Below are 27,938 nucleotides of genomic sequence, written 5' to 3' on the forward strand. Positions count from 1 at the left end.
ATAATTATAAAAAAGGTTATTGTAATTGCTTGAACAGTTAATCACTACTTCATACAGTACACTGGTATTTGTTTGCTTTTTTTTTATAAAGATCAGTGAAAGCTTATCTGATCAGGAAAATGTGAGAGATGTATGAGTAGAATTCATAATAATTGTCATATTACCAAAGATATAGGCAAACTACGTTGGAACCAAATCCTAGTACAAAACTCATGCCATATGTCTCCCTCCCTACCCATCCACCTTTCCATCCTCCTTCTGCTCCTCTTTCACATCTCCCTCCCTCTCTTTCTTTTTTCTTCTTTCTTTCTTTCTTTCTTTCTTTCTTTCTTTCTTTCCTTCCTTTCCTCCAGTTTTTTTGTCACCCTCTTATTCTAATTTTCGCCTTTTTCCACCTGTTTCATCGAATTTCTCTTTACACTATACGCTCTCGGTTTGAATTATCATCCGTACACATTTCTCTGCATTGTTCAATTCTAGGTTTCTCATGTAATAATGTTTACATGGAGCCTTTGAAATGAAACGTAATTCCCATTTTCGATATAATATTTTTTGTTTAACCGCTCAGGTTTTGAAAAAAAACCCTGAAAAATATTGTATTTTTCGACATCCAACCCACATGCACGGTCAAACATTGTTAACAAAAACCGATTCATGAGATAAGCTTTTATTACATTATGTTAACATGAAGAAAGCAGTGGGTTTACACACAGAATTGTCAATGTGCTTGTCCATGGGCGGAGGGGTACAAGGATGCGATAGGGGATGGCCATTCCTGTAATTCTTGAAGAATTTAAAAGCAAAAAGCGAAGAAGGAAAAATAAAACAGAAGGAAAAAGAAAGAAATAAAGAAAGAAAGAAAGAAGAAAGAAGGAAAGAAAGAAAGAATGGTAGCGGCAGATCAAAGGGAGATATGTAAGTAGTTTATCTACTCCCTATTTTCGAACTAATATTTTTTAATTGAGGAAAAGAATGACGTCACATTTAGGTCGTCTCATCCATATCACTAAAATCTGACGGTTTGAAGCCCCCTGGTTTATATAAGACATATTCATACGTTCTTGTGCAACATGAAAGTAATCGCACACAACAAAACGCCCATACAATGTATACATAGAACATAGTCATGATAGTGCGTTCGTCTTAAGTTATATACATACATGTATATCCCATAAATAGATATCCCTACCAAATGTTGATAAACCTCATAGTTAAATTTATTATTTGGAACTTGATAGACCAGACTTATGAACAAAATAATATCGGCATGGAAAAGTATAACGAACAGGTAAATACTACTCTCAGTACAAATTATAAGAAGCGACCATCATTTCACCGAAAAGCAAAATGTTTAACATTCGATGAGAAGCGGTCTTGTTATAAAAGCCGGAAAAGGGAATAAAGGGTAGCAAAAATCTTTCTTGATGATCACACACAGATGTACACATACTGTATTAGCCACAATGAACCACCCTCCTATTGAAGATAGTCAAGGTTAGTTTATTTTAACTCAGTAACCTGTCTATGTCTGACAAATGAATAAGGGGTACATACAGGTCTTCAGATGATCAAATTTGGGGGAACTGTAAGAGATTTGAAGAAATACATGACTTGTAAAACGTACCCATGTTTTTGTAACCTTTTTAAAATTGATTAATGGCTCTATACACAAGTTGATCATAATTTTTGTCAAATATGCAGGGAAGTGTCAGGTGGAGATATCATTAAAATTCACATTCCAGTGTGTTGTTTCACAAAGCTTTTTATAAGTTGTGCATGACTGTACACACGACTAAAACAATATACTAAGTCACCTATATGAATCGATTGGGTTAAAAAATGTTTTATACGACTTGACAAGTCGTATAAAACATTTTTCTTAACTGTCCCGTGCTATGAAAAAAATGCTATGGTATACACATCATAATTATTGAACATCAAGGGTAATCAATCCGATCCTATAATTGTGGTCATCATCGAAAGTGTTGGTCTTCGTCGGTACACATAAACAGATCCCCTATCACAAAGAACAAGTTCATTAGGTGACAGACTGGCTAGTTGGAGCCACTCACGATGCTCGTGCCACTCTAACTGGAGCTCCTCGACAACTGTCTCCAAGTGGTCTCCAGTTGGGGAATACTTCCTGAGAGTGCATCTCCCATCATTGGTTACCATAGCGACGAAGATGTTGCCCGCTTCGTCGATGCAGGAGAAAGGAGAGCATCCCAAGCGACCGATGATGTGTCCCACGGGACGTCCTTCCTGGCTCATGATCTCGACAGCATCTCTAAGACCTATGGTGCATTCGGTGACGGCGATGTGGCCCGACTTCATGATGGACATGCACCATGGCTGCAGGACGGTGGCGATGTTCCTCAGGAATCCTCCAGTGGTCTCAAACACTTCAATGTTGCTGAACTCGGAGTAACCCATGTATATCGTATCCTTGTCATCAACGCTCACACAGCATGGTTTGTTGGTCTTTTGAGTGAAGAAAAACGAAGACATTTTGTGTCCTGCCTGTGTGATCATGCCTAGCTTATTGTCTGTTGTACAGAGAATAATGTGTCCCGAGCTCATGAGAGCCATACTACTGATCCTAACATCATAGGCGATTCTGCTCGTCTTCTTGGTATCTAGATCTATGATATCCGCTCCACCTAGCCTGTATCCCACCACGATTTTCCGATCCGTCAGTTTGATGCAGACGTTCATCTCTTCCTTCTTGTCTTCGGGAAGGTCAAACTGCTCCACAAATTCCCATCCGGAGACTTCCTCTAAGTGTCCCAGGTAAACGGAAGGACAAGCTACCATTTTCATCTCCAGCTTGTTCAGATTCATAAGGGGTCCCCTATCAAGACAAGCATTTAGAATGACATCAATCTTCTGAGACGCAGATTCGAATTTGGTGACGTCGTTGACATACTGTGCTTTCTCCTTCACCTCCATCAGGGCCAGCTCGCACTTCTTCAGCTTCGACAAGGCGAACCCATACACCTCTGGGCTCGCCGACCTCTCCAAGACGTTCGCTTTCTCGATGAGTGCATCCCTTTCCTTGGACATCATGTCATGAGCTTCGGAGAATACTTTGTAAATACCTTCACGCATGACTTGGATACCTACTTGTGTCTTCGTGATCATACCGGTCATGCCACCCTTTCCTTGTTCCCTTATCCTCTCCAGACGATCTCTGGCCTGGTTCAGGCGATCGAAGCTGCTCTTTAACTTGTGTTTGATCTCGATGTGCATATCATTGACGGGGACGATGTTGGCTGTCTCATATTCCTCCAGACATCGCTCACATATTTTCTCCTTACTCTTTTTACAGTAGTAGGATGCTTCTCTGAAGTTGTGTTTATTGCACATGTATTCAACACGTTCTTTCTCGTCTTTTGGCTGTTCACCTAAGAAGTAAAATAAAAGAAAGTCATTTAATATAAACAATACTGGACTTCGAATAAACAATAAATAGTGAACGTACTTCTAGCAAAACTACTGTAGAAATTCATTCCTAAGAGTAGATGTTTTAAATATTACTAAAATGTGCACGGCTTGCATAATAGCGTAAGGTAACTGTTTTAAAGAGTATACAAACGTAGATTTTGGATGTGGAAATATGATAGAGATGTACTATGGGTCATGGGCTCTCCCTCCCCCTTTCACCGATTCTCGTTGTCGTCAGCAATTTTGTTCCAAATCATAATTTTCATTCAACTTGTCCTCAGGCTGCCTCGGCCAAATATAAATTACATGCCGTGTTATTAGGATGGGTAAGAGATAAGTGAAAGTCAATGGTATACTAAAGAGTGAATAGTTACATTGTAATTGATCAATTGGACAATCACTTAATAAGGAAAGAAAAATTCAAAAAGATCCAATGATTGAATTACTGGCTGGAGAATTCTTTCAAAATGGCGATCTTAGTTTAACTGATAATTTCGATTTGCATGTCCGCTCGTGGAGGGCTACATGAGTACGCCATAAAGCCTGTCAGTTGAGTGAAGCTTTGCGATATACGAACACGCGTAAGCACGCACTGTTTGTCCACTTACCTAGGGAAATACGTGATTTAGTAAATTAGGTAAATTGCCAATTCGTCTATTGCCAACTTGTCCTCTCAACACATTGTGAACCTCCATTTAGTCTTAGGCCATTCCGTCCATCAGCATTTCGTCTAGCAACCATTCGGTCCAATAACCAATTGGTCCAATCATCACTTCATCTGAGCACCAGTTCGTCTATAACCATTTCGTCTCATAACCAGCTGGTCTAATATCCAATTTATTTTCATTCATTTCATTTAGACCAAATGGGATATGGACTAACTGGCTATTGGACCAACTGGTTATTAGACGTAATAGTAAACCAAATTATAGTAAACGAGTTGGTAATTGGACGAATTTGCATTAGACCAATGGAACATAAACCGTAAATTACAGGGTGATAAATGTATCCAGGTGGAATGTAGTTAAGACCAATCGAATTGTGGATTTAGTTTGCATTTTCATTTTTAAATCTCAAAGAATTTAAACTTGAATGTCTGGAGATTTCAAACTACTTTCATGTAATTCAAAGATAATCCAGATTTCGATTGGCCCCTTATCACAATCTATCTGGATCTATCTGCAATTATGCATTAGAGTGAATGTCTTTGCTATTAACAGTTGACATGCCAGGCCAGGCCACAATGGTCGAGTTTTGGCTTGCTTAGTATCTCGCGTTGCTTCATTATTATGACTTACTAACGTCACATCCACTAGACGTGGCCTCGCAAGTCGAAAAGCCCCTAACCATGCTTATGTCGTCCGTCCAAGCTAACATGAATCAACGCCGAATCAAGAGTAGATTATTTACCTATAACTCTTCCGGCTAGATCTTTCCTCTCGACGAACTTGAGTGCTTCAGCAAGCATTAATCTGGCTGCCTTGGGCGAAACTGTGACGTAATTCTCCCAACTGAGGAAAAGGGCCTTGAAGGCCGCGCTTATGTCATCTGGGTGGTCACCTTACGTACAAATGAATAATAAAAACATAAATACATACAGGCTACAAATGAATAATAAAGACAAATAATAATAATTACAACAATAACGGTATATTTACCCAGGGTAACCTCTACAGTTCCGAAAAATGTTCTCCAAACGGCCCCCATTATTATAATTACCCCTGCTAAGCTAGGCTACCGATTCAGGTGCGCACAACTTTTTAAGGAATTACTTCCTGCCGGCACCCATTTACCTCACATGGCATTGCCTGCCTTGAGTGCATCACAGTGTGGACGAATTCCTTGCTGAAGGAAACTACGCCATGGCTGGGATTTCAACCCACAACCCACTGTTTCAAAGTCTGTAGACTAATCCACTGGACCACGACGCTCCACAGCATTATTATGCATCATCATTTTATTTCAGTTCTATACAAATATCCCTGATGTAAAGATCACAGTATTCGCACTGTGTTCACGACCACAGTGGAATTACATGCTGGTTCATACGATGTGATTCACAAATCACAGATAATTTCACACTGTGGACACCACTAAGGTACGATTGTTCATGAACATGAATGTGTGGAAGTGTATAGTAAACTCTTTAATGTGATTAAAACTGGCAATTTGAGCCATCTAGCAGTGGGATCATGATTGCGCATTGTGTTCCATACTGTGAACACACTGCGGGACACTGTAATGGAACACTGTTTTATCCAGAAGGGGAATCCAAGGCCCACAGGGATTTAAAAACATGTTGATTTTCCTCTTAGAAAGAACATTTGTTTAATTATTTGTGTTGGTTGGTTTATTTGTAGTTATGTTTTGGCTGTAATGTTTAATCCCTGTTAGCCTATTTGTTAAAGTCTATGCGTAGAAATTAAGGGATTATCTTCGATAGGTCTTTAGGCCTTGCTAATCCACTACATCGACTGCATATCTCTATCATATACCCTTTCCTTTTGAATTCATATTATTTTTTCATTTATTGATTCTTTTTTTTCTTACGTTCACATATTTCATGTATTATATGGATTCTTTAATTCATTTTAAGGGATGTGAATAAAGTAAGTTTGACTTTCTAATTTGAATATTGTTTCTCTACTTACGCAGATCTAGGTGCATTTTTTTCAATAGTGTATAAAATAAAAAAAATAATCTATGTGTGAACGCTTTATTTATTTTGCTCATTCTCTATTGATTCAAAGTAATGATTTATCATTGTATTTTTCTGATTGAAATACTAAATAAGAATTTTAAATTGCATAGATCGATGTATACACAGCAAAAACTGTGGTGTTAACTGGTGTACATAGAGGACCACTCCAGTCATTTTACTCCGGTGTTAAATTGACAGTGTTATTTTAACAGCTATAGGTGTTATTATAACACCTCTGGTTGTTATGTTTACACTCTTTAGTGTTATGTTCAATCTCTAGGGTGTAATTTTAACACCTCAGGGTGTGTTCGTCTATTAACACCAACTGGTGTCAGTTTTAACACCACAGTTTTTACAGTGAAGGTACACAATTGCTTACCTCTGATTTGATTTAGGGTGTCATTATCATAGTCGAGCTTGAGACCTATCGGGTAGAAATCTCCATTCTCTAAGGTCGGAATAAGGTCCAATAGCTCCTCATCCGAGAGCCGTTCAGTCAACTTTTTACTGGATAAATAAAACGCAAAAGAGAATGTGTGGGGTCAAGTTGGGTGTTGGTGTTGGAAGCATGCACAATTTCGATAGCAATCCCCAGTACAGCTTATAACCTAGTCTGAGTTATCATAAACATGGCCCTGGGAGGCCGGGGTAGAATTTCCTCTGGGGTGATGCGTGTATTGTTCTCCATAGACAATAACCCCAGGTATTCTGGAAGATGACTATAAGAAAATGCATCCAACCAAAAATAACCTTCAGTTCGGAAACCTTTTTCTCGCTTTTCAAATTTCCCGCGACCCATCGGATCTCCATTTCGAAGTAAGAACCTCTTTGGTTTTTTTTTCTTGCTTTTCAAATTTAAATCAGCGCCCCCAGTAAAAAAAAAAATCGTTCCCAGGCCCTTATCATGAATGATCAAAATCACATTATTCAGGTTATTGAAAGCTCAACCCCTAGCAAGAGTTATCCAAGGATCAGACTCTTTTTAAACTTGGTGTTCAGCTGACATAACAATTAACCTATCACTGACACCGAAAGGACGCCGATGGACTTCATATCGTCATGTGGATATAGGATAGTGCATTGTTGGTAGCTGCTTTCGTCTGAAAGAGTATCCTTAATGTCAAAATTGGAAGAAAAAAACCCACATTTAAAATAAAACTAACACTAACACCGAGAGGACACCGACGGACTTGATATCGCCATTTGGACATTAGAACACAGGGGCCGCGGAACGGTTTTCAAAGTGGGGGGGGGGCTGACCATGCATAAAATCACAATCACATGATCATTTTTACGTTTTTGTAGCCCTCCCGCTTCCGCGGCCCCTGGAACAGTGTTGGCTGTTGCGTTTGAAAGAATCCTTATAGTTAAGCAAATAAACCAACCCATTATTATACCTACTTTTCAGGCGGACCAGGTCCAACGTGATTCATCTCCTTGCTGTCTTCACCTGTAGCCATTGTAGACTGATCTTTATTATGAGAAAAAGAGAGAGAAAAAACAATAAGTAAAATTGAGAAGATATTGAGTCTCAATGTTTCTCTGTTTTGAAATAAAACTTGATATCTTCCCCTTTAAAAATCAACATCTTATCAAAAGAAAACAACCACTACACGTCACAAAGAAAATAGTTAACATTCAAGGAAACTTAATGCAATATGTTAATTAATATCTTTATAAACATTAATAAATGGCACACACTGTAGCAAGTTCCAAGAACCTATTATCCCTGATACAATAGCACTTGTTATGTTGTACTACCTCACCTCAGTTGTACTACCGATGTGAATTTACCTTGGTTTCAGTTCAAAATAATGCAACGTATTTTATATACAAATGAAATATTGTTTAAAATTAATTTAGCTCAACAAAAAGAATGTACTTTTTGCAATCTACATCGTGAAACAGTTACTCATCTACTTTGTGAATGTACATGTATTAAACATATATGGGACAGGTTTGAACAATGGATATTTCTTAAAACTGGAAATAGAATATTTTTCTCTAATAAAAAAATATTTGGTTTAAGAGGTTCAAGTAATTATGCATTAAATTGTTTATTGATAGTGATACGGCAGATGATTTACACTTCCAGAGTAAAACATCAATTACCTGTTTTTGATAATATCAAATTTGCACTTCAGAATTATTTCAAGAATGAGAAATATATCGCAGAGTCAAATTTTAAAATGGTAAAGTTTACAAAGAAATGGTTTCAATTACGTGCCATGTTTACATGAAGTGATCTGTTCAGTTCCCTTTCCATGTACAATAATACATGATATGAATATTATTGTTCATTTACTCCTTGCTTGTTCCTTAAATTGTTTACTATTATGTGAACCTGACAGTTCAATTTATATATTTGTTGCAATTACTGTTGTACTGTATTTCGTTGTTATTAATTTGATTTGTCATTGAAAAGATATCTTGTTATAATAATCAAAATAATAAAATCCCTGTGGAGGGGAAACAAATTGAAAAAATAATAAATTTAACATTCTCCGAGATTATCCATGATTACATAACGGATTATTTTTTCAAGAAAAAAAATGCATGTGCATTATTGTTTGACATTATCATTCCTTCCATAACATTTCATGATAAACATGACCAATAAAAAGACCTCAACGGATGGATAAGTCTCATAACTGTTTACCATATTGCAATCGAACGAGAAAAAAAAATCCCGCGAAAACAAATGTATTTCATAACAATGAATAAGAAGGTAATTAAATCCATATAAAAATGAATAAAAGGATGAATGGATTAATTCATATATAGATTAAAGAAAACCAAAAAAGCTAGTAAGTGAAAATTGTATAACAAGAACGTGTCGCATAATCCCTACACTCATCTATAGTGTGTTAAACGGGACGAGTACTACTGGGAAGAATTGTGCTTTGGTTATGTAACTGATTTTTCACATTGAATTAAATTGATTTCATACGATCTTTAATTTCTAAATTAGAATATAAACACTGTTTTATTTGATCGAATTTGATCTTCTACTACCAGTACTACTATTTCTTCTTCTTCTTCATCTTCTCCTCTTCCTTCTCCTTCTTCTTCTTCTTCTCCTTCTTCTTCTTCTCCTTCTTCTTCTTCTTTATTAAATACCTACATATCCACCGCGTTAATCAACTCATATACTGCCGACATCGATTCACATAACCCCATCTTTAAGGTCAACCGACAAGGTAACCTAAGGCCCGTAACACAAAACATAGCAATCATTGTAGAAGAGTATCTTTACGATTGATTGCATTGACTACAATGTGCGACCAATCGTAAAAAATCAAGCGTACGATCAATTGCAAACCTTTGTGTTAAGAGACCCTGACCGCAACACCCTAAAGGCATCTCTGTAATGTGATAATGTCAATGAGTGTGAAACTTCACCTCACCTTGGCTCGTATATTCGGGGTAGTGATTGAAAGAAATGTATAGGCCCGCTAATTGGTATACAACACCAGTGTAAATGTTGTTTTAATTATACTTCGGATCGAGTCATGATATTTCAATTGTCATCTATCTACTCCTCTTACGCCTAAGTTTTTTTTTGTCTCTCATTTATTCATCATAACATAATTCAGTTTATACCTTTTTCCTTTTTTTTTGTTTCGTCGTATTTTTTAAATTGTTAGACACGTTTTCTTAGAGTGTACTGGAAAGGACACAGTGTCCCACTGTGTATTTACAGTGTGGAACACAATGTGAAATCACCTTCACACTGTTAGATTTGAGCATTTCAACAGTGTGAATCACATGTTCACACAGTCGACCGTGTGAACACGCTGTTAACAGTCACACTGAGCCCACAGTGTGAGAATATCTTCACACTGCTGAATTTGAGTATTTTAACAGGGTGAGTGATAAAATAGTCCACAATGTAAACACACTGTGTGACAATGTGTTCTTTTCAGCAGGATTTGTGTTAAAACCATTCTTCAATCTACTGTAGATGTGAAAGTAGCATTTTTGTAAGAAACTTTAGCCACCTACATGTTGCTTCATATAGCCCCGTACAGCCACTGCACAGGTGCAACTTTGTACCAGTTGGGTATTCGTTCACTTTTAAACCAGAAAGGTGCAACAATGTATCTCTCACGCATGTCAAGGGCGCTTCCTGTATACGACATTGCTAACGATGCCAAGTTCTTATCTTTTCATAAAAGTGCATGATCTCCGAAAACTGGTACGAAAGATCATCCTTTTCATTGACTATACAAATCCATCCACCGGGGAATACCACTTATTCATCCTTTCTCACTTGCCCCTAGTACAAACACTGTAGTAATAATTCCAGATTTTTAGTTTATACCTAAACATCATATAAACAAAATATGAAAATAACGAAGATTGCACATTGAAAAGGTCTTACAAACCATAAAGCATAGTCTCATATAACGTGTATAATGCGGGTATCTTAGCTTTAATCCTTTCAAATTATATTGGTATAGTTTTTAAAATGAAGAAATGCGATATACGTGCTTACCTTGGAACAGCTACAATTTGTAAAGAAAAATCCTTCCGAGTATTTAACCAAATCGTCTTTTTTGGCGGGAATAATTAGCGACAGACATGGAGGTATACCGAATGAATAGTGATGTAGCTGATCGCCGGGGAAAGGGTATGCAGTTAATCATTTCGTATATACCTAAAGCAAGGGACGGCGCCGGGTATTTTTATTTGGAGGGGGAGGGGTGTGGGGGCAAGGCAAGATTACTTTTTTTTCTCTCTCAATTGAATTTCAGGGGTATGATTATAGAATTCATTCTTCTTTTCTTTTTCGTTTTTTACCCTCTTTTCTCCTTCTGTCATTACTTGAAAATCACAGGGGTTTGTAACCCCTCCCCATCCCGAGTGCTGCCTCTGACAAAAGCGCATGTCTGCATCTAGGCTATTGAGCTTGGTAAGATTGATTTCAACTGTAATAGGGTAGGCCTTTACTGCACTGGTATAGGGCTTCATCTTCGCCCCCATTATTCCAGGGGAGATGTATTGAGTCGGTCTGGAATGTCGGGGATCATGACCGCTATAAGACGGGCTCAAGCAGTCATCGGATGTAGGCCCAGTGACGGCGGACCCTAGCTGTTGGCTCGCGAACTATTTCTAAATATAACACTCACTCGCGTTCCTTTTTATCTATCTCCTCGTGTTCATATAATTATACATCATCAATCTATGTCTGTTTCCTTCGCGGTCTCACAAAGTCTCCTTTTCACTCTCCTCGTGTCTTATTCTGTCAGTCACTTATTCACCCCCGTTCTGTCTGCTCCCCCCCTCTACCCCACATCCCACCCCATTCCCAACCCACTTTCCTCTTCTCTTCCTTCCCTCCACTACCATCCTTCTCAATGTAGCCCCTGCCTCTTTCTCTCTCTCTCTCGATTTACAGTTTTATTCTTTATTATTTTTCTAATTTATCCACTGTCATTTATATTTCAAAAGACAGCTAAATTATGCACTTATCGTACTTAAAATGACCTCAGTTCCACATAGTAGTATTCCGCAAATAAACAGAGAAAGACACACATAGACGGACAGATAGGTGGAGAGTGTGTGCGTGAGAGAGAGAGAGAGAGAGAGAGAGAGAAAGTTAAAAGAAAGGAAAAAATATGAGAAGAAACAAATATAATGACAAAGAAAGAGATGACAGGAAAAAGATGTTCGAAGATGGACGGAAGTATAAGGATTAGAGATTTTCTCAATTTTAAAGTTCATAATAACGCAATTGGAACCTTTCACAATTTCAGCTCCTTTGCTATATTTTTTATCCCTACCCCCGTTCACGCCCCCCCCCCCACTATCTGTCCCCCTCGTTCTCTCTCTCCCCTCTATTTGTCTCCCCTCTCGCCTTCTCTCGTTCACTCTCTATTTCTCTTTCTCTCCTTGGCCCCTTCCCGTCCTAATCTATAGTAAGTAAAATATATACTTGAACATGTAGCCCAACGCCCCCTTTTCTTCACGTTTCTCATTTTCACCGTTTTAAGACGGGTGTTAAATTGGTTTCCAACTTCGTCGAAATAGGTATAAATTATTTCTCTATAGTTATGATACCCTGCTATAATTAAAGTTCAATTATAAGCTATTTTCGCCCTTTCTTTTTCCTTTTGTTTTTAATGAAACGTGATAGACACGATTCGATTACTCCCCCTCTTTCTCCATATCTCTTTTTTCCCCTTCCTCTCTTTCTCCCCCATTGCTTCTCTCTCCTTCCCTGTTTCTCCCCTTCTCATTTCTCCCTCTCAGCGTACCTCCCTTCTCTCCATGGCCTTTTTTCAAATTCACATCAGCACCCCCATTAAAAAAAATCGTTCCCAGTGGCCCGTTTCTCTCTGCTATTAACTCCCTCTCTCTACCTCTTGATCTATGTCTGAATCAAATTGCTTTGAGCATAATCACTATTTTCCTTAAAGTGATTGGTTAACATTGGTTTGACTTTTAAAAAATCTGAGCTAGAAAGTCACACTTGTCACCTGTGTCTGTGATATGTTACAAATGAAGCCCAGACAAAATTGGGTTCGAAAATAATTATTTAGTGCTTCAAAAATTGAAATATAAAGTGACCGGAAACACCATCTTAATTTCATCCCATACACTTATGTGTACTATTTAGGCGTCTATAAGACGCCTATTTACAAAATCGGGGTTCGCTTTGTAGTTTTAGCTTTTCATTCTCAATAATGGTTGTTTTCATGGTTTATTAGTTCTAATACATGCACTTGAACACATGTTTCATCTTGGATTGAGAATTTTTTAAATCGGCTGCTCACAAAGTTAAACAATACCTTTAAGGTTGGTTATGTCCCCTTTCCTCTTATAACTGCTATCCATTACATCATGAAAACGAAGCAAATAAACATTAATTTACATATCTGTTTTCTTTTATTACATTCATCATAATGCAAAACTTATCAGATCAATATATGAAAATAACATCGCTATGTTTGATTGATTGTTATTTTACCCATCGATTGAATAAAGCATGTATAATTATTATATGAAAGGCAGATCGCGTGTGTACTTCTTACTGATGCCATCAACGACACGCGACATTTGTAGAACATCAAACGCAAGTCTATATCACGTGTAAATCAGCACTTCTGATCGTTCAACATCGACTGACAATTTGATCTATAAGTTGCATGCAGAGCTGTCATTGATTTTGTCGTATATTACGGGCTTATGAATATAACTGAATAAAGGTCCCGCTGAATTTAATCAAATTTATTATTTTTAATCAATCATTCTCAAAAGATTATTACATGACATGATAAGGTCATTGTATGTTAAGTAATGAATAGAATAAAAGCTTGTTTGATTATGTAGGTCTTTAAAATTAACATAATACCCGACAAGCACCCTTATCCTCATTTAACAATAAAAAAATGCATTTGTATAAATAAAAAAATGTACTCGAAGAAATCCATTCGTTCGTCTTGTTCAAAGTAATATATGATTAATTAGACGAAAAGTTCGCATAACTTTCTAGCATTTATTTTCCTTTCATTCTGTGAGTAGTTTCAGTTTATAATTGTGAAATATAAATCCGATTATGAGGTGGTATTTTGTTAGAATGACCTTCGTAATAGGATCAACATAGCCTACGTAGTTTGATAATTCAATTCACACTATCACATGTAGCAATTCACGTTTCAGAGAATATAATTTATATATCAAACGTTTTAAAGATTCTATTGTAAATTCTATTTGAAATAGAGGCAAAACGTTTATATCTTACAAGGACAGAAATATACATAAAACCATCTCAATCAAATTAAGAATGGATGAATAACTATGCTGGATTTCGTAGAAAATGTGGCTCTCCTGTCACGGTCGCTTTGGCGGCTGCCGGAAATCTTGACGCAGCATTTCTATCCATGACGAGCTTCCGACAGATATCGGAAGCCACTGGTTGCAATCGGCAACCATCGGAGGAACTCGGAAACCTTCGGAAGCAGACGAGCAGCACACAGTACGTCTTGAGCAAGAATGTATAGCACAGGTTTAGTGTTTATTAGAATAACTTTCACCGGGCTTGACATCGCATATGACCTCGATCCGTCCAAAAGCGAAGAACGAACTCTTGCCTGCAGGGAATAAAAGAAACGGAGAGGAAAAATTATTACAAAACCGTTGATTTGGGAAGATAATTGTAAGTTACAATAATACTTTTTTCTTGAACACGCCCAGCGTAAACAATCACTTTTATCAATCGAATATATAAAGACTAAATGCAGCAGCAGCGAACATCATATACTTTCGATGTTCATGATATTTACATATTCATCTGGTTATTGATGCCAATATTGGTTGTTTGTATGACATATCATTAAGAACAAATCTCTGGTGTTGTTAAGTTATGATTTTTATTCAGAGCCAACAATTTCTTTTACAAAGTATGGTAAGATAACATAACCAATAGATATTTTGAATAAATAAATTCTAATTGAAAAAAAAAATAAAAGGGAGGGAGGCAGGAAAAGGAGAAGAAGCAACAACAGCAGCAGCAGAGGAAGAAGAAGAAGAGAAGGAAGACGAAGAGGAAGAAAAAGACGACGACAACGACGAAGAAGAAGATGGAGGAGAAGCATAAGGAGAGGATTTGAAAAGAAAGAAAAAAAAACACTCACTCTCTTCTTTCCATTACAACCGTTTCGCTGCACACGAGCCCATCCTCACACGGGCACATCGAATCGATGACGTATTCCATCCCGCCTGGTGGGATGTAACATTTCGCCTGAAGGGGGAGTTTCTGCTTGCACACCGACTCACCGTGCTGCTTCGCACAACACATGTTGCTACCGCAATCCTTGTCGTTCCTGCAACGCGCCCCTAAAAGAACAATGGAAAAGTCCAAAAACATTAGTTTTTCAAGCAGTGCTTAGATTGGGTAAATTCGCAACACGTGACGCTAGTAAAAAACATAAAGGAGCTGTCAATCAATAGATCATTCGAAAGAGACGGAGGGAACTGTCTACCTCACCACAGGTGTTCCACGCCTAAACCACTCGTCTGGATTAAATAAGTAAGTGCCAAACTCTCTTCAAATATTAGCATGATACAGGGTGTTTCAACCTACTCAGTTAATTCTAGATTACGTTTGCGATTGCGATTCATGTAGACCTATAATATAACAAATCAGGGTATTGTTAAGCCCTAGCTGAACCAGTTTTTATACATGAAGTTTATTATTTTTTTGTTAACCTTTGTATGCTAATTTAAATGATATGACACACATTGCACGTGAAGCTACATACATGCATACCCAAATAAAAATATGCAACAGCAGTCTTTCAAACTTTACCCACAGGATTCAAACGCATTTTAAACAACACATTATGAACACACTTTTTCAAAAATGGACTACGGTTAACTATTGCTGATCATTTGTTGCATTTTGGACTTTATGGGTGTCGATTTTGTACTAAAACGTGACATTTTGTCGGCAAATATTGACACTATAACTCCAATACAACGCCTGTGGACATTGTGCAAATATCCACTTCCCGCAAAGTCATTCGATATGTTAGAAAATATCTGCTGGAAAGGTAATTGCGGTGGAGAGGCGGCGAAGAGGAACTGGATATGATATGTAAAACTGCCAATTAATTTGGTATTGGATAAATCTTTTTAGGAAACTTCGCTATTAATACCAAAGATTGTTTTTTTTTTCTTGAGACGCTCATGTTCGCACAAAGGTTTGATATTTTGTCAACTCAGATAAATAATTTATCAAATATTATTAAAATGATAAAGTATTATGCTTTGATTTTATTTGTAGTATATGACTTGTCCAGTTGAAGGCCTTTATAGGACAAAAATCTAGCGACAATGCTAGTAGCATAACGAGCGAATTTTTGAGTGGGGCCAGACAGAACTTTCTATAAAAGTTGGAGCGGGCAAAGCAAGAGAACAAAAAGTTTGATCTTTTAAACTTATTTTATTCATTTATCTATTCATGTCGTTTTAAATACTGACATTGTATTGAACAGAGACTATCAAACTTTACCTTTAGATCCCTTTCCCTTTTTCCCATCCATTTTTTGTCATGAATATTTTTCGGGTCCCCCCGGTCTATACGCCAGTGAATCATGCCTACCTAGCGTTCTTTCTGGAATGGTTTCGCGGCAAGTTCCAAACATACAATCGTATCCTTTCTGGCAATGTCCGTCTCGTCTGCAGAGATGTCCTGGTCGACGATGTCGATGACATCCACCGTAATGCAGGTCACAGAAACGGCCACGGCCGCATTTCTTGTCGCTGTCGCAAGGGAGGTCCTATTTGTGCAAAAATAAATGATAAATTGAAGATTATCGACTGTGTAAGAACATTAATTGCAAATACAATAATTGATATTAACTCTTTACATTAAAAATCTATTTACATTTTTTTATATACACACTCTACCTGTGTGCAAATTACTCATTATCAACCAAAATCAACATTTTTTATCGTGAAAGGATAACCATCATGATATATCTCTATTTTAATTCACAGCAACCTGCTTTCTCTAAAATCATTACTAAGGGAATCAGAAAGCATTCATGATAATCAAATATATTGTCCACACAATAAACATGGTATGCCTAGACATGAAGTAAACTTCTGAAAAGAAGTTTGTTTTATGGTATCTCGCCAATGCTCGGTAAAAATATCGGACTTCGCTTGCTGAAAGCATCGCGCCGCGGAGGATATTTTAAATGACTATCGCACTGTACGTCGACCTCATTAGGCTGGGCATTGGATCCCAAGTATCGATTTTACTTTTCTTAGTTTTATTTCAGAACGCGTCGTCTGGTCTCTGTGACATTCTGCGTTTGGATAATGAAATAAAGGTATCAGACACTAATAGAGACGAGATGTCGAATCCTGATGGGCGTCTGTAATGATTCGGTTCGCTTCCAATTCTAAAGTTCATCAGGAATCGATCCAGAATGAATTCCTTTGAAATCAGGACCCGACTCCCCATCGTGCCCCATTGAGACTGTAACGCTATCTAATCACTCTGGACCCTGGGCCCATTGTAATCTAGCAATAGCCCCACGTCGACGTGTGAAAGTGAACAATAGGCCTTTAATTGCGCCCCGATTAATTGACAGATATCAAGGGATTAAGTGTTGCATTTCGACAACAGCCACAATGTTCAAAACTCCCTACGTATGTCATGGTGCATATGTATTTTAAACCTCTGGAATATCATTTATTTATGAAATGTTTCGATTTTATTAGAATATTTTATGATTCAATAATTCTCATGGAGGAAAAAGTAGGAAGTTCACACAAGGTAGGTCGGGTTAAGCTAAATTAGGCTACTGTTCTATGAACTTCTGGTTGAACAACAGACTCGGGCCTAAAATTGAGAAATTAAACGCAAATCGTTTTGTTTGTAACTTTGTATGCATATTTTTTTCTTCAAAACTTAAATGAATATGCATCGATTTTATTTCAAATGCGTGGCTAATAATCCCATATCATTTATGGTTGTAATCATTGACCAGAAGACGGTAACATTTTGCGTTGCAATAAATATTTCTTGGAATCTCCTGAGAATAGCATTTACCCAAAAATGGTGAGGATTTTGCGATAAGCCTCATGCACATGAGAAAGTAATCACCAAACTAGTAATGAATAATCCAAAAGTAGGTCAATTCTGAAAATGATAATGAAAATGACGTCATATTTGGCAAGGGTAGCCATTTCAGGTCTTTTGAACTCTTCTCAATTCGCTTAACATGAAAGTGACATTTTCATTTACTAGGTCTACAGCGCATCAAAATTGGTATTGAAGTGTTTTAAAAAGTATGTCGAAGGAAGATGAGATGCCTCTTCTTACCTCATAATACCGAGCTTCTGTTTCGTTGACAAGAAGTCGACCTTGGATGTTTTTAGGATGGCTGATGTCGAGGTCGCCGTTGACCACGGGTTCGTCGCCGTCGTCGATCATACCCGGAGGAGCTCGCCCTTGTGTGGCAGATCCACTCCACATCCAATTCCACATGTACGCGTCGCCGTCATCGATGACCACTGCGAGGAGCGCGAAGATGCAGAGCGTGGCAGTATCCATAACACGAACCATCGCTGGTTAGGGATGTTGGATGACTTAGGTTGAACACAAGACGCGAAAAGTTCTTGACGAGGGAAAAAAACTGAGTTAGCTCAGCCGAGGAAAGAATAATTATGAATATGTAGAAATAGTTATTCCTCTGGATATTTGTTTACAACTACAGTGTTTGCATTGAGCATTGCAGTCTTTAGCTTGCAAGTTCCTCAATTGCGCATCAGGTCCAATAACTGTTTCTGGATGTATGGTAAACCAAATATAACTCTTGAAGAATGTTTACAAAATAAAGACGAAAAGTTCGTATAGGGTCAGGCGCTACATTCCAGAACCTCTGTTCGTTTTGTCCAATTTATGGCCGTAAACTTGACGGAATGACCTTTTCGTTACGAGCCGCTGATCGTAAAACTGCACAACAGCAAAAGGTGATTCCAGTGGGTTGTTCTGTTGATAACTTAAGTGACGAGAGTTGTCCGAGAATCAAAGCTCAACTGGCGAATCCAGAGAATTCGAGCCGATAGTCTATCATTCACTCGTACGCCGGTTGAATGGTTCGCGAATCACAACTACACTAAATCATGTTTTGAGTACCTTCTCTGTTTCTTTACAAAAGGTGCGAAAAACACCTGTATTGTTATTCAGCTGACTGACACGGAGAACAATACGCGAATCGCTATTGTTGGGACTGGCTTGAATGGACGGACAGCTGTCATTTACGGTGATTGGCGTTAGTTAGGGTCGATTGTATACATGGGCCGTATTGAAGGGGCGTGCCATCCGTGTATGGTTTCTGACATTAAGACTTTTATTGGACGTCTTTTCATATTGTAGCCCTCTAGGATTATCTGTCAAATTGACGGGAATTATGATTGAAACATTTTTGACGAGGGACTTCGAATTCGTCAGTTTCTTATCGCAAACCTCTGAGCAAAAGAACATTAATATACCCTGATATAAAGTTTAAACGAGCAATGTCACTCCATTCCTATAGGCCCATATAACTTTCCTGGAACCCAAAATATTGCATTTCCTTTTTCACCCCCTTTCTCCCCCCCCCCCTCCCTCCATCTGCCCCCCCCCCCCTCTCTCGATTACGCGTTTCTCTCGAAAACCCACAAACTTTTTATTTTAATTTTTTTAAATTTAGATATTAAGGCCCGCTATTATTATCCTACTTTGTTTTGTAGTAAGGTGAATATTGATTACCCTTTTTTTCACAACTTAAAAAAATAGTATTTGCCTGTCAGGTACCCTCTAATTTTTCCTGTTTGAAACAACTTGACAGAACGATGTTACAATCAACAAACTGGTATAAATCAAGATAATGAAATAGAATAAGATAAAACCAAATAATAATAATAATAATAATGGGTATTTAGAGGCGCTAAAAACAAAAAGTACAATAGCGCGTAAAATGTAGGAATAACAATTTAACATTTGCAATAATTACTACAATATTCAAGATAAAAAAGGGAAATTAATTATTGAGAAAAAAGGTATATGTCTCAAGGGAAAATTTGAAGCCAATAACACTGGGAGCAGAGGGATAGCATTCCAAGTCTTGGCAGCTGCTACAGCAAACCGTTTTTCGGCAGAGGAGAGTTTTGACAAGGAAATGCAAAGTCTGCAAGTGTCAGTGATTGAACGAAGATTACGAGGGGGTGTGTATAATTTGATGGTATTATTAGGATATTCAGGTGCTAATTGATTTACCAAATGAAAAATGCTAACATTAGTACACCCAATATCGGATCTCCGAATGAAAGAAGGCGCGATGTGTGTTAAGAATTTTACAGACTTGTATTTAGGTGTGGGCATAGGGCCCTTGCCCCATTACTAAAACATATATTAAGATATACAGGTGCTAATTGATTTACCAAATGAAAATTCTAACATTAATACACCAAATATTGGTATAAACATACGAGGTTAAATTGATGGATAATGATCTCCGAATGACAGAAGGCGCGATGCGTGTTAACTGTTTGACAGACTTGTATTTAGGTGTGGGCATAGGGCCCTTGCCCCCACCCCCAAGAAAGAAATGAAATTTCATAAAAAGACACCAAAGAGGGGGAAAAAAGCGGAAAGGAACAAGGTAAAACATCATACTACTTCTAAATATTGTGTCCCAATCTCACAAAATCGGATGTTCAATTCAAGAAGGTCAAAATTCGACGAATTCGCTCACTCGATTGTTTTAAATAAAAATTGTGTCCATTTGACTACCTTGTGCTAAATTCTGCTCGCTCATTTTGTTACCTCTTACATCATTGTTGGGCCGACCTTTAATGTCACCATCCGAGGGACACGAAGGTCCAGTGTAGATAATGTTCATGGAGGCCTACATGAATATTGTGACATGGTTTCGAACCTCGCACTTTCATACTTGTACTCATTATACATGTAGCGCCTTCGACCATAGTACTTTTAGCCCCACCCGTTTATAATGACCAGATGTCAGTCTATATTTTGGAGGGTTTCAAACGATTAGAAAACATGTAATTTTGTTATTGATGGAGTGATTGATCGGCACCATTTTCTATTATTTTTTTTTTATAAAAAGACAGTATGTTCGAACGAAGTGGTCAAGAGACGATTGCTAATGGTTTGTTATGTCGATTTCGTAACTGATCATTCCCACTGTTTAATTGTCCAATGAACTCAAGACAAACCAACTATCTTCTGAAGTAAAAGGACGATTAGCGATTAGTTAATCGAAAGGAATAAAACGGTGCCGCGGCGGAGTGGTCTAAGGTACCTGGCTATACATGGAAAGTCCGGGGTTCGATCCCCGGCTGCGGCACCTATGCCCGTGAGCAAGGCATTTAATCAGCAATTCTCCTTTATCCTACTTTCAAATATAGATATGCATTCAATAGCGTACCTACCGGAGGGGGGGGGGAGTCTGCCCCCCTGACGAGTCACAACCCATGTAAAGGACGTATCCCTACCCCCCCCTGAAGAGCTTGAAGACCTTTTTTAAATTCTATTTTATTTTGTTTTTGCTTGTCATTTTTTTTTCTGGTACGAAATCCTATCTTTGGCTTAAAAACATTTTTTTTTTGCTTGTCAAATTCTTTTGGAATCCCCCCTCCCCTGTGGAAAAATCCTAGGTACGCCACTGTATGAATTATTGGTAACTAGGTGTGCACTTGCTTAAAAAGAAATACTGGCAGTAAGGTGCCGTGGTCGAGTGGTCAATAGCGCCCGACTACCCCATGAAAATGTAGGGTTTGATTCCCGGCACGGAATTTGGGAAGATAATAATGACAATAGTTCCCATGTTATTTTCTTTAATTCAAGATATCCATATTGTACCATTAATACTTATTATTGTTATATAGATGTTATCCACGAACTGTTGTCTTTTATTAGCTTATCTAGTTTGAAGTTAGGGGAGAAAACTAATTATTACAATTGTTGAGTTTAATTGTACGAATGTGCAAAATTGCAACATCAGCGCGCAAAGGGTTCACTACCGCATAGCTCTTTTATCTTGCATCAAATAAATGAAAATGCTTTATGCATTATTTATACCAACGTGGTAACGTATATTTTTCTAAAGTAAGATAGCTCGGATATTATCAATGATTGCACTCCATTTCCAAAATTACGGTGATGAAGGCCTATGAAAAAACTCGAGGTAACTAAACTTCCAAATGTAACCAAATGAAAATATTACATGGATAGATAAGTCTTGTGGAAAATACGCATTGGGCCCATTAAATGAATGAGGCGAGTCTATTTACTCTTAATCTGTTAATATTAATCATTTGAAGAAAAAAAACATCGGCTGTGTACGAGGAACAGCCAACACTTGGATTAACGTTTTTAATCCTCAGGTTTTACCTTTAATTTTTACCTTTAAAGTTTTACCTTTATGGGCTTGTCCCTTAAATTGTTGGTGAACGAAGCAGCAAGCAAGAGGCCACCAGGCCTCATCTGGCGCAGTTGAGAACACCAACTAACAGTTGATACAATTTAATGTATATAATTATATCCTTTTTTTTTACTTAAGATTTATATTTGTTTTTTATTGCTGATTATTGTAAACGCTGTGATACATTTTGTGTATAGTGCAGATAAAAAACATTATTATTAATTCTCTTAGATTATAAACGTACTAGCTTAAAATTCTATTCAACAAGGTTTAAATCTTTATCAAACTTTCGGTTAGTAACGATTTACAGCCGAATGGGATTCATTTTGCATCCTTGAAATTTAGAGTGTTAAAAATAATCACGTATGTTGGACCCGTCGTGTAATGAAAGTGATAAAAAAGTAGATTACTGTATCATCCTCGGCAATTTGTCATTTTTCCTACTAGAAAAATTAATTAATTAATCTTGTAAAGGTCGCTCTATACATTCACGCCAAGGCCGAAAAGGTTCGAATTCTTGGTAATTATAAATCGATCGGTATGACGTTTTCCTGGCACGATCTTCATGCGGATCGAACCATGCGACCCAGGGAAGCCGAATATGATTGACAGGGGTAATAGCTCTTACCCCCGGGGATTAGTTGGTTTAGCGCTGTTATGCCCCTTTACGATGAAACCCCCGATCCCTCTCAAACACAGCAGGGCGCACGAAGAAGATGATTTTAATAATAGACCAAGAACCCTTCATTATTGATAATGTAGGTGGGCTGTCATGCAGGTGTCAATATGGAATAAGTATCATTTCGGTAAAGTTTATCGCTAATAAAAGCAGAAGAATGTGAAAAATTTATTGATTGAAAGGTGGACGAAAATTCAGGTACAAGTAATTATTAAAAACATAAAACAAATTGAAGTTAAAACACACTGACATTTTAAAACACCTCGCAAATTTATATCAAAATTTAAGCTTAATCTCAATCAGCCAGTTCGCAAGCTCTTTTTTCTCGATTCTTCCCGATTTATGAATGGACATTTGGGTCAATTATTCAGCGAAGTGAAGGAAAGCAATTCGGTCTAGAATCATTTGATAATCTAATTACTTATGCATACCATTCACCATGGATCTGCGTATATACTAAATTTAATTAAAATCAGCCTTCATATAATTGGTATATAAATAGAGAAATCACACAGATGGGACAAATTTTCTCAATAATCGCAAGAGTGGAAACAATTTTAGTAAAACATATACCCCCCCCCACCACAACAACATCGTACTGATTTTAGAATTGATTTTGACAAGATATATTTGGAAACTTTTAGCCTTTTACGCAATCCTCTTCTTTCCTTCTGTTCATTTGCCCGAGTGCAATTTCATACAGATTTGTTGTAAATAACAACAAATGCGCTATTGCTGTAAGAATCATTTTATTGGCCAATCAAATTGTACGATTTCAGTAGCTTGTAACTTATTGCAGATTCGTATATTGTGACAAGTCTTATGAAACGGGCCCCTGTTCGGGATCCGGACTTCGCAGCAATCTTAAATGTTTGGCATTGACCTGACAGAGAAGTAGGCCTAAAATCTAGGGGCAATTTGAAAGTTTGCATGCAATGCAAATAGAGGGGAACAGATAAAAAAAACAGAATTCTTAAAATGCCTAATGTAAAGAGAGAAAATTAATGCTTTATGGTTTAAATTCCCGGGGGGGGGGCACTTACATTGACGTGTGGATACCATGCGCGACCAAAAAACACGTAAAAAGTATGTCTTTTTCACGATAGGGCACTTTACGTACGTAACGTGATAAGGGTGTCAAAAACACAAAAATAATGAAAAAAGGGTATCTATTTCGCTAGGGAAATTGCGTGTTTAGGGTCGAATTTGCGGGAATGATAAAACAAAATTAAAATGCTTTATAAAGGATGTCCTTTTTGCCCCAACACTTCGTGTTTAGAGTCCGATTTGCGCGAGGTGTAAAATGTGGGGTCGTACTAAACCAAATAAGGTAAAGCCGACGACCGAAGACCCGTAACAATAAAACATTTCTGTACTTGCTTAGGGGTTGTGTTTAATACTTGTTAAGGGTAGGGCTTCACACGTCAATACCATAGAAATTACGTGCTTAGGGTGATTTTCGAGACCCAATAGTCGCGCATGGTATCCACTTGTGAATGGAAGTAGCCCCGGGTTTAAATTACCTCTATTTTCTGGAGCTCGGTCGCTTCGCTCATTCGGACGAACATTTGTAATTGACATGAGTATAAGTCTTTACGTATTATCCATAAATTGAATTTCTTCTTGTTTACATGCCGTGCAAATACATATTAAAGACAACAATTATTCTAATTTATATACATGTAAAATAAACAATGCAATCTACATTTGGAACTTAACATTACTTACATAATAAATCATGTCATAGCAGAGATTTTAAATAAGAAAGGCGATTAGTTGAGTTTATTGCAATCATTTGAAATTTGGGAGATATTAAGGAAAGACATGATTGATTTAATTATAAGAAAATAATAAACCCGACCCAACATCTGATTTAAGATTTTTCAAGCATTTTTAATGTTGAAATTTTGTACTTTTATTAATAACATTAGACCTTGAGTATATGTCAAGGACTTTGTTAATTTTACTAGTATGCTTCAAAACTAAGCTTGTGATCATCTGTATACCTTCCATTACATAGTAAGTTTTTTTAATGAGCATAATTCGCATGAAATCTCGTTTTACGGACTAAAGTTTCAATCAGGGTTCTAAAAACTGCGTGCATATATAAACTGGTGATATGTCAGTGCATACTTAAACGTGGGGGGTGGGACTTTACACAGCACTGCGAGATGCCCATCCAAGCAATTGCCAAGTTAAGACTTTTTTGCGTTGAGTTATCGATTTCGCATTTTTCAGAACACCTCCCCATTCAAACTTTTCAAAGAAATGTCGAGTTTGAAGAATTTAAATCTATTTCAGGATATGTAAGGGTTGCTTGATAATTGTGTTTCGGTTCTGAAGAGGCTCCCTGTGGACATGAGGACCGAGTTGCATTATTTGTGAACGAGATTGACGGGTTTGGATGTTTCCTTGGATTGCATGTATTTGGTTCAGATTATTTTGATTTTTTGACAACCGAGTTGTGATCATTTACTGGTCGGGAGTACTGGTCTAGTGGTTATAACTCTCGTCTTCCAATCCGAGGGACGTGGGTTCGATTCCAAACCATGGCGTGTTTTCCTTCAGCAAGAAGTTTATCCAGATTGTGCTGCACTCAACCCAGGTGAGATGGTTACCTGGTAGGAATTTATTCCTTGAATCCTTGAAACGCAGCATGCGTGATTTAAGTGTGCTGCATTATTGCAGAGCGCTTAGAGACTTCTGATAAAGTGTTAAGCGCTGTATAAGCAAGTATAATTATCATAATCGTTATTAACATTGTCACAAGTAACAGGATATACATCTTCAAATTTCCAAATCATTATTCACGGCCTTAATCACCAACTTTCCTCCTCCTGCTTCTCCTCCCCTCATCTCTCATCCTCATCATCATCATCATCATCAGCAGTATCATCATCAACATCATCATCATCCTCATTATTCTCCTCCTCATCATAATCATCATCATCATCCTCATCCTCATCCTCATCATCATCACCATCCTCCTCCTCATCATCCTCATCATCGTCATCATCACCAACATCATCATCATCATCATCATCATCATCATCATCATCCTTCTCATCATCCTCCTCATCATCGTCACCATCACAATCATCAACATCCTCCTCATCATCATCATCCTCCTCATCATCGTCACCATCAAGAACATCATCATCCTCCTCATCATCATTCTCATCATCGTCACCATCACAATCATCAACATCCTCATCATCATCATCATCCTCCTCATCATCATCCTCATCATCGTCACCATCACAATCATCAACATCCTCATCATCATCCTCATCATCATCCTCATCATCCTCCTCCTCATCATCCTCATCATCGTCACCATCACAATCATCAACATCCTCATCATCATCCTCCTCATCATCGTCACCATCACAATCATCAACATCCTCATCATCATCCTCATCATCATCCTCCTCATCATCGTCACCATCACAATCATCAACATCCTCCTCATCATCCTCCTCATCATCGTCACCATCAAGAACATCATCATCCTCCTCATCATCATTCTCATCATCGTCACCATCACAATCATCAACATCCTCATCATCATCATCATCATCATCCTCCTCATCATCAACCTCATTATCGTCACCATCACAATCATCAACATCCTCATCATCATCCTCATCATCATCCTCATCATCCTCCTCCTCATCATCCTCCTGATCATCGTCACCATCACAATCATCAACATCCTCATCCTCATCCTCATCATCATCCTCCTCATCATCGTCACCATCACAATCATTAACATCCTCCTCATCATCATCATCCTCCTCATCATCGTCACCATCAAGAACATCATCATCCTCCTCATCATCATTCTCATCATCGTCACCATCACAATCATCAACATCCTCATCATCATCATCATCCTCCTCATCATCATCCTCATCATCGTCACCATCACAATCATCAACATCCTCATCATCATCCTCATCATCATCCTCATCATCCTCCTCCTCATCATCCTCCTCATCATCGTCACCATCACAATCATCAACATCCTCATCATCATCCTCATCATCATCCTCCTCATCATCCTCCTCATCATCGTCACCATCACAATCATCAACATCCTCCTCATCATCCTCCTCATCATCGTCACCATCACAATCATCAACATCCTCATCATCATCCTCATGATGATCCTCATCATCATCACCATCATCAACCACATCATTATCCTAATAATCATCATCATCACCACCACCACGTGTGAAGTAACATCAGAATTACGAATGTATCATTACTGAAGGCTGGAGCCCGTAACACAAAGCTTATCAATGATCGTAGAACAAATTTTTACGATTGATTGCATTACCTACAATGTACGATCAATCATTATGCGTTGTGTTACGGAGCCCTGATTTTGATTTTAATGGACTCATTATTTATTATCTGTATAGACTATTTCATTGTTCATGTTTCAAGTTAAAAATATTGTATCAACACCCATGCGATGGAAAAGCTGCAATCTAAAATTTGGTATTTACGGGTACAAAATTTACAAACAAAGACAGGTCCGGGCAGAGTTTTAGAATATATTTTTGAGGGGGGGGGGGGCGTATAAATCCGCATCTCGAGTATGGAATCCCCAATGTGATATTCGTATATATAATAACATAAGATTCTGATCTCACTAGTGTTACAAGAAAAGAGTTTCAACAACAACAAAAAAATCTACATGAGAGGGCGTTAATCCAGTATCATATTCAAAGCCAATTAATAAGAGTTTGGCCAACATGGTTCCAATGGGTTTATACCAAAATGGCACATAATACTTTGTTAGGCAATCTCAATTGGACAAAAAAATTGCGCCATGTTGGTAATCCATTGAAACCGGGTTAGCCGAACTTTATCTATTGATACAATAATATTAGATTTTGAATAATGAATATCAAACTGGGAATTCCATACTCGAGATGCGGCTTTATAATAGAGTTGATATTCACACTCAGATTATTGAACCATTAGGTGTCCGATTCGAGGACTAAGTGCTTTAGCTTATATCCCATTAGTCCAGATTGGACCTCATCTTCCCTCCCTACCAAGGAAGATGAGTGGATTGGCGCTGATTCCCGGGGGGGGGGGGCACTTCCATTCACAAGTGGATACCATGCGCGACCATGGGGTCTCAAAA

The 27,938-nt window shown here is 37.8% G+C and overlaps 2 protein-coding genes across 2 annotated transcripts; both read right to left on the reverse strand.

Annotated features, from left to right (window-relative positions):
* Positions 1–1,875: 1,875 nt before the first annotated feature.
* On the reverse strand, positions 1,876–7,613 carry LOC121426765. The gene is made up of 4 exons (XM_041623157.1): positions 7,547–7,613; positions 6,525–6,652; positions 4,855–5,004; positions 1,876–3,404 (listed from the first exon to the last, which is right to left on the reverse strand). Exons 1-4 carry the CDS (start codon positions 7,603–7,605, stop codon positions 1,948–1,950), a joined length of 1,794 nt encoding a protein of 597 aa, XP_041479091.1. The 5' UTR covers positions 7,606–7,613; the 3' UTR covers positions 1,876–1,947.
* Positions 7,614–13,366: 5,753 nt separating this feature from the next.
* LOC121426387 lies at positions 13,367–18,731 on the reverse strand. The gene is made up of 4 exons (XM_041622673.1): positions 17,988–18,731; positions 16,254–16,431; positions 14,785–14,986; positions 13,367–14,241 (listed from the first exon to the last, which is right to left on the reverse strand). The coding sequence occupies exons 1-4, from the start codon at positions 18,228–18,230 to the stop codon at positions 14,181–14,183; spliced, it is 684 nt and encodes a 227-aa protein (XP_041478607.1). The 5' UTR covers positions 18,231–18,731; the 3' UTR covers positions 13,367–14,180.
* Positions 18,732–27,938: the final 9,207 nt, after the last annotated feature.

Source organism: Lytechinus variegatus, chromosome 13, assembly GCF_018143015.1.
Source record: "Lytechinus variegatus isolate NC3 chromosome 13, Lvar_3.0, whole genome shotgun sequence".
In the NCBI taxonomy this organism is placed as follows: Eukaryota; Metazoa; Echinodermata; class Echinoidea; order Temnopleuroida; family Toxopneustidae; genus Lytechinus; species Lytechinus variegatus.